This window comes from Lithobates pipiens, unplaced genomic scaffold (genome assembly GCF_037356315.1).
Source record: "Lithobates pipiens isolate NorthernLeopardFrog02 unplaced genomic scaffold, aLitPip1_a1.2 Scaffold_56, whole genome shotgun sequence".
NCBI lineage: Eukaryota > Metazoa > Chordata > Amphibia > Anura > Ranidae > Lithobates > Lithobates pipiens.
The window spans coordinates 2,131,135-2,139,207 of record NW_027507878.1 but is presented as its reverse complement, the minus strand read 5'-3'; the positions used below and the strand labels follow the sequence as shown (position 1 = coordinate 2,139,207).

The 8,073-nt window shown below is 39.3% G+C and overlaps 1 protein-coding gene across 1 annotated transcript; it reads left to right on the top strand.

Moving 5' to 3' along the window:
* The first annotated feature begins 673 nt into the window (after positions 1 to 673).
* Positions 674 to 2,743, top strand: LOC143958078 (olfactory receptor 5AR1-like). Its single transcript, XM_077467530.1, has one exon. It carries the CDS (start codon positions 779 to 781, stop codon positions 1,727 to 1,729), a length of 951 nt encoding a protein of 316 aa, XP_077323656.1. The 5' UTR covers positions 674 to 778; the 3' UTR covers positions 1,730 to 2,743.
* Positions 2,744 to 8,073: the final 5,330 nt, after the last annotated feature.

The following is an 8,073-nucleotide window of genomic DNA, read 5'->3' as shown; positions in this document are numbered from 1 at the left end:
GCTGCGGCTGGTCGGCAAGTGGATAATATATAGATGAATAGGAGCAACACACCAAAGACCACTTCCTTTTAAGTGTTCTTTATTGAAACATTCATAATATAGATACTTCCACGATGTCAACGTGACTTAACACGTTTCATCAAGCCGTTTCAGTTAAATGTGTTAAGGCAAGGTAATCCTTGAGCAGGGACATCATGGAAGGAGATTAATTTTGGATGGTTCAATAAAGAACGCTTAGAAAGAAGAGGTCTTTGGTGTGCATCTCCTATTTGTCTATATTTTCCAATACTAAGCAGAGAGATAGTCTTTTCGAGCCAGAGCCCTAGACACCCACTGAGGTTGCTTGAGGTGCTAGTCTGGAGCGGTGCTGTATGTATGGAAGTTTGGAGCATAAGTTCTTTTTTATAAAGTTTTATATCACTCTGTGCACTAGCCAATAAGAAAAATAGATGGCAAAAAGATAGAAACACTTTCAGTGGATTTTGAATTCAAATTTTAAAAACTGTTCTCAATTATAGTAAAAATGCTCCAAAGGATTTATAGATTAAATCTAAGGAGACCTTTAATGAGACTTTCATCATTGTGTTCTTACAAAACAGCAGACGGCCCTGAGGGGAATGCCAACATTTTATATAAGAATAAATCACTCACTGGTAAAAATGCCCACATGTAAACCTGAGTACAGTGTGTAGGCACACCGTACGTTTTCCAATTATTTTAATCCTAAGATCCATAATTTTATTACTCCTTTATAATAAATGTAAACAATGAAAAAAAAATGAATAATATGGGCAACATGACAGAGATTTCCTCATTCACTCTTGTGGGTCTATCAGACCATCCACAGACCATGAATGCACTTTTTATGTTCTTCCTTCTGATCTATCTGATGACTGTTATCATAAACCTTCTTATTTTCTTCTTGGTCCTCACTGACTGCCATCTGCACAACCCAATGTATTTTTTTCTTGCCAACTTGGCATTTCTGGACATGTCCTATTCATCAGTGACGGCACCAAGGATGCTCTTTGATTTGGTCACAAAACACAAATTAATATCCATTCCTGCCTGTATAACCCAAGTTTTTTTCTACATCTCCTTTGCTGACGCCGAGCTTTTCTTGCTCTCAGCTATGTCCTACGACCGCTACATTGCCATCTGCCACCCCCTACATTACAAACAAATTATGTCTTGGAGGGTCTGTACTTGTATGGCCTCTCTGGTCTGGGGTGCAGGATTCATGCACTCTTTGGTTCATACTTTATTCTCGCTCAGGTTGTCCTTCTGCAGAGCAGCTTCCATCCACAGCTTCTTTTGTGACCTTCCACACTTATATCAAGTTACATGTACTGATCCCTTCATTAACATAGTGGTCGTATTGGTATTAGGTGCTAGTATAGGATTGGGAGCCTTTCTTTTGATGTTTTTTCCCTATGTCTATATTTTCAGGACCATCCTTAGACTCCCTAGCAAGACTGGAAAGATGAAAGCCTTCTCCACCTGCACATCACATATTACGGTGGTCTTCATATTTTATGGCTCCTTAATTTTTATTTACTTTATTCCCTCCTCTGGCAATATGGTCAATTTAAACAAATTGATTACTGTCATATCTGCCCTCATTAACCCATTGCTGAATCCTCTGATCTACAGCCTGAGGAACAAAGATCTCATGGAGGCACTTATGAGGTCTTATTATCACTTAAAGTTGATCCAGGCATCCTTCTGAAAATATCATTGGAAAATGTGACACTTTTTGTATTTCTGTGCCATTTTTAGTTAATTAAAAATTTCAGTAATATGTTTTATAAAACATAAACACATCATGGAGTTGCACTTACCGTTGCATGACCAGTGGTCATTGTAACCCCAAGACTAGACTAATTTGTCTACCACTTTATTTACATTTTTTTTATGCACCTACAAAACCTTTCAATCGAAAAAAATTGTTTTAGTTCGATCTCTAAGCAACATATAATTAATACGTTCTTAAATATTTTCAGCAATTACTTTCTCCTTTTTATGGCAAGTACAGGGAACCCTGATGTAGGTTTTGTTATACGTTGGATCTTTATGGTTGATAAGCAAGATTTTGTACTCAATGGTTGGATGGGGGATCATTCCTTACAGCATCCCTTACAATAATAAAAAATAAAGAAAATCAAGTTTTTACTATATCAATAGGTCTTTTTAGATGCCAAAGAAGATCATTTAAATATGTTTTTGTATAAGGGCTCATTTACCCTTTCTTTGGCTTCAACAAGGCTTCACCAAGGCTTTAACAAGGCTTTGGACAGGCTTTGTTAAAGCTCTCTGAACGCCAGTCAAAGCTCCTGTCACTAAATAAAATGGTTTGCTTACAGTCCTGTTTACACCTTGCTTTTGCTTTGCTTTGATTCGGCTTTGCTTCCAAAATGATACCCCATGTAGCTTCAGTGGTGCTTCAAAGCATCTTCAAAGCTTGCTTGAAGCCCCACCGAAGCCCCACCGAAGCCCCAAAGAAGCCTCGTCAAAGCCTCATTGAAGCACCAAATAAAAGCAAAGTGTAAACAGTACTGTAAGCTAACCATTCTTTTTTGTGACAGGAACTTTGACTGGCAGTCTGTCCGAAGCCTTTTTGTTTTGAAGCAAGTGTAAACGTGTCCTAACTCATGTTTTCTGAGAAAGTTAATTGCAAAAAATGAATCAACATTTATTTTTTTATGAGAACAAATTTCTTTATTATGTTAAGGGAGCGAACAGAATTGGGACTTTAAATGAAGCACACATCAGGTAAGGAGTAAGTCAAGTGACTATAATATTTATTTTAAAAAGTCCATATGTTATACAAACATTTTGGGCATCAACCTCTAAAATGCTCTGGGCATACAGCCTCCCCACAAAAACTCATGGACTAATGTTACACGGTAAATTACAATCCAATACATATTCACATAAAACACAAAAAGCAGTAAATGCATGTATAAACGTATCCTACAGTGGTTGAACCCAAAATGGCCAGGATAACCATGGTAAGTGAATAATAGATTAAAAAATCGAATAACAATGCCTTAGTAATAAATTAAAAAAGAAGAGGATCGTATAAATCTTGATATTCCATGGTTGAGATAAAGAATAATGGCTAACGGCTCTACGTGTTTCGCGGTATTCCAACAGAATTATTCCATGTTGCATGCTCCTGATGAGCGGTTGGAATACCGCGAAACGCGTAGAGTCGTTAGTCAAATTTTTCTTTATCTCAACCATGGAATATCAAGATTTATACGATCCTCTTCTTTTTTAATTTATTACTAAGGCATTGTTATTTGATTTTTTAATCTATTATTCACTTACCATGGTTATCCTGGCCATTTTGGGTTCAACCACTGTAGGATACGTTTATACATGCATTTACTGCTTTTTGTGTTTTATGTGAATATGTATTGGATTGTAATTTACCGTGTAACATTAGTCCATGAGTTTTTGTGTGGAGGCTGTATGCCCAGAGCATTTTAGAGGTTGATGCCCAAAATGTTTGTATAACATATCATGGACTTTTTAAAATAAATATTATAGTCACTTGACTTACTCCTTTACTGATGTGTGCTTCATTTAAAGTGCCAATTCTGTTCGCTCCCTTAACATATTATTGATAGGGATGGAGGAAGGCATTCCTTTAGTGCCAGCCTCATTTAAAGTCCCGAAAACTTTTTCTTTTTTATTATTAAATTTCTTTATTGTTACACATGGCATAGAATATTAAAGGTATGGCTATATAGTAAGTATACAAAAGAAGCATTTGTGATGCACTACAAATAGCGAGTGAGTAAGGCTTGGTTCACACCTACGCATGTGGCTGTGGGTGCCGGAACCGCAGGGAAAATCGCAAGACCATGTTGACTTCCATGCAGCCACATTTTTGAAAATGGGCATGCTCTTTTTTTTTGTGCAAACATAGGCACAGCAGCCCATTTGTTTGAATGGGCCGTGGTTCCACCGCAAATGCAGCCCCACACAAAACGCGGAATAAATCTGGATAGCTGCTTTTAGATAAATGAGCAAATAATTCAAGGGAAATACAGCCCAAGGAGCAAAGATCTCATGGAGGCACTTATGAACTTTTATTATCACTTAAGGTTTATCCAGGCATCATTTTAAAAATTACACTGTAAACATTGACGCTTTTTGTATTTCTCTGCCATTTTCAGTTGACTAAAAGTTTCAGTAATGAACTTTATAAAATATAAACATGTTGGGGGCTCATAGTTGTTCTTACCTTTGCATGACAAGGAGTCATTGTAACCCCACAGACCAGATGTAGCAGTTTCAGTATCCTTTGTTTAAACTCAAAATTACTATTTTGCTTACCATTATTCTTTTAACAAAAATTTTAATGCATCTATAAAACCTTTAACTGGCACAAAGCTAAAATTTGGAAAAAAAAATGAAAAAAATTTTTTTTAGAATGAATAACGAGCAATATACTTTGCGGAAAATATTTCAGTAAAATAAATTTCTCCTTTCTATCCCAAATACAGGGACCCCAAATATGTGTAAGTTTTAATGTATATGTCAGTGCTGTATGGCTAATAAACAAGTGTCCAATATATTGTTTTCAATGGATTGATGGGTGGTCATTGGCAACACATACCTTACAATATCGAAGACTTTTTTTGGACTCTTTAGGTGTTAAAGTGGGAGTTTTTTTTTTTTTTAAAAGCCAGCAGCTACAAATACTGCAGCTGCTGACTTTTAAAATAGTGACACTTACCTGTCCAGCGTGCCCGCGATGTCGGCACCCGAAGCCGATCTCTAGATCGTCTCTCGGGTGCTGCCGCCGCCATCTTGGGTATGGGAATCAGGAAATGGAGCCTTTCGGCTTCATTTCCCGGTTCCCTACTGCGCATGCGCGAGTCGCGCTGCGCAATAAGGACGGTCCCTGCTGCCTCTGGGATCTGTGTGTTTCCCAGCAGGCAGCGGGGCACTTGCGGAAAGGGGCGGACACTTGCGGAAAGGGGCATAATCTACGCCCCTTTCCGCAGAGAGCTATCCCGGAAGTGGGTGCAGATACCTGTACTGTACAGGTATCTGCACCCCCTCCCCCCTGAAAGGTGCCAATTGTGGTGCCGGAGGGGGGGAGGGTGAGGGAGGGTTCCGATGAGCGGAAGGTCCACTTTAGGGTGGACCTCCGCTTTAAACAAGGCTATCAGGGAAGCTGCATGTAAAATGTATTTTTTTTTTTAGTTTCTGAGGAAGCTAATTTTGAAATGCGTCATCATTCATGAAGTAGAACTATAGGCAAAACCATTTTTCTTTTTGATAGAGTAAGGGAGGGTTATAACCCCTGTCATTTTTTATTTCCCATCTGCGCCCTATTGGGGAGATTTCCCATCACCTGTCCAATAGCCAAAACAGGAAGTGAGAGAAAATCTCTGAAAATTAGGAGAATCCATTGGGGGCCCCTCCTAGGTCACCAGAACTATTGTGCCGATCAGAAGGTTTTCCTTCTGTTTATTATTCTGGGGACAACCCAAAATGTGGGATTTTCTTTTACTTTGGTAAATTTATGGTAAACAGGACAAATAGAGACCAACAGAGAGGGCGAATCCATCTTCACTCTTTCAAAAACTGCTTTCAGTTGTACTTTCAGAATCAAGTAATCAAGTTATCCGCAAACTTAATGAACTGCGTTGGATTAATTATTATCAAATATTTCTAGGCTAAAAGTGTTGGGTTCTTGCAAAGCAGTGAAAAACCTGAAAATACTGAAAATTACAGGCAATGCAATACAAACTGATAAAGCCTATCAAGTCAGATTGTAAATCTACAGCTTTTTTTTTTAACCACATCCAGACTGTCGCACGCTGATATACGTCCTAACTTTGAAGAGGGATATCTTTGTTATGGCAGCAGCTAGCTGCCATAACCCCCATATCTTCTTCTTCGGTGAAGCGATCGCAGGTATCTCCGCAGCAATCGAGAGCATATCACGACAGAGTTAAACTAAAATAATAGCTCCAAAATTACTATAATAAGTGAAATTGTTCTTCTATCACTGGTGTGTGCTGGGATGTGTATCTGGAGTTTACGTATGTACATGTGCACCCTGACTGAGTATGTGTATCTGTAGGTATGCATATGTATATGTACTGTCTATGTGTGGAAGGCATCCTTTTAATTTTTAAATACATTTAGAAAATGTAATATATTAAATATATTTCACTCTTTTTTTTGTACCATTTTTATTTTTTAAAGAGGAGTTCCACCCTTATAAAAGTCAGCAGCTACAAAAAGTGTTAATATTTTAGTATTTTAGTATTAATCAGACACTCACCTGCTCCATGGTCCAGCGATGCGGGCAAACCAAGCCCTGCTCCTCTCCCCCTCCTCTCTGCGAGAGCCCGGCTGTGGCTTCACAGCCAGGCACGCACTGCACATGTGCAAGCCGCCCACCCGTCCGCTTTCTAGGTGGGCTAAGTGTGGGGCTTTGATATGCTGCCAACTGACCGGGGGGGAAGGGGTTGGCTGTTTTCCACCCCCCAAAATAAAAAACCAACGGCTGCGACTGGTTCAAAGAAGTGTAGAGAATGCTTGATATCAATGTGAGGAGTCGCAAAGTGAGTGGTTGAGCCCAATCATGTTGAGACCAAAGCCCAATGGTACCTTGCGATTCTGCTATGAAGTTTTCATATTTGATGCCTATCAGATGTCCCCGGTAGACAAGTTAATAGAGATATTGGGACTCCTCCACTATATCACCATGTTAGACATTGCCCAAGGATACTAGCAGATACCCCCTAACTAAGGAAGCCAGGATAAGACACAACTCCTGAAAATTCACCTTGGTCTACCTTAATGACATTGTCATTTTTGGTGTTGATTGGGAGTCCCATCTTCCCAAGAGTTCAGGCAGTCTTAGATTCTTTGAAGAAATGCCACAGGGCGAGGCTTGGCCATGACATCCGCCATGTCCAAGATCCAAGGTCCAGCCTCGACGTCCATCTCCTCTAACAATTGGAGCATTTGTTATGTATCCCTGAGGTAAGCCTTCGTGTTCTGAACAGCTGGTTGTAAATATCTATCTATATACTGACCCATTCTGGCTGTGATAGAATCTATGCCATTGACAATGGGTCTAGGTGGTGGATTGACATTATCTTTATGTAATTTCGGTAGGGAGTATATTATTGGTGTCCTACAGGATTCTGGTACTAGAAACCTTGCTTCTTTTAAATTAAAGAATATCCCTCTTAAGACCGAGGTGCATCACTTTATCCAGCTCCTTTCTACATTTAAATATAGGATCACTGAGTAACATAGAATATGTTTCTTGGTCCTCCAATAGTTTCAGCATGCTCGTATGGTATTGTTCCTTTGATAGGACAACGATCCCCCCTTCCTTATCTGCTGGTCTGATGACCAGGTCTTTCCTCCTTGTTTGCAAATTCTGTTCTTGATATAATTCGGTTCTTCCTTCTTTTTGACCTTCAATTGTTGTCCTGTATTACCAATTTCTCGAACACCTCGATATGTTTATTGCCTTTACTGGTCGGGTTAAAGATAGACTTATTTCATAGATTACTGTGAACTATTCCATTCTCTTCTGTCTATGATCTAGATTTGATAGGATTGCCAAGTACATAGTTCTTGATATTTAGTTCCTTATGTATTTCTGGATCCCTATGTACGTGTAAAACTTGTCGAGGTTCTTAATTAGTGCATATTTCAACCCCTTGTCCAACACTCCTATCTCTTCTTGGGACAGGGGTTGGTCATTGAGGTTGAAAATGCCTTGTCCTTTTACGTTTGTTTTCTCTGCCCTGCTCTGCATCCTCTTTTCTTTCGACACTTCTTCTTGAGCCCCTTTGCTCTTCGATTCTTCTTGGTGTATGGTTCTCTGCACCACTCCCTAAAAAAGATCTGTTATTGCTGGATCCTTGGCAGTTCTCATGTCGGTATCTGCCTGATTTTTTTCTTCATGTCAAACCCTTAGAGGGGCATAATAATTGTAGGTAGGTATAGGGCTTCTATCATATGGGAAATAATATTCCTCTGGTGGAGCTCTTCTAGCCCTGTGTCTATTATCATGTGTGC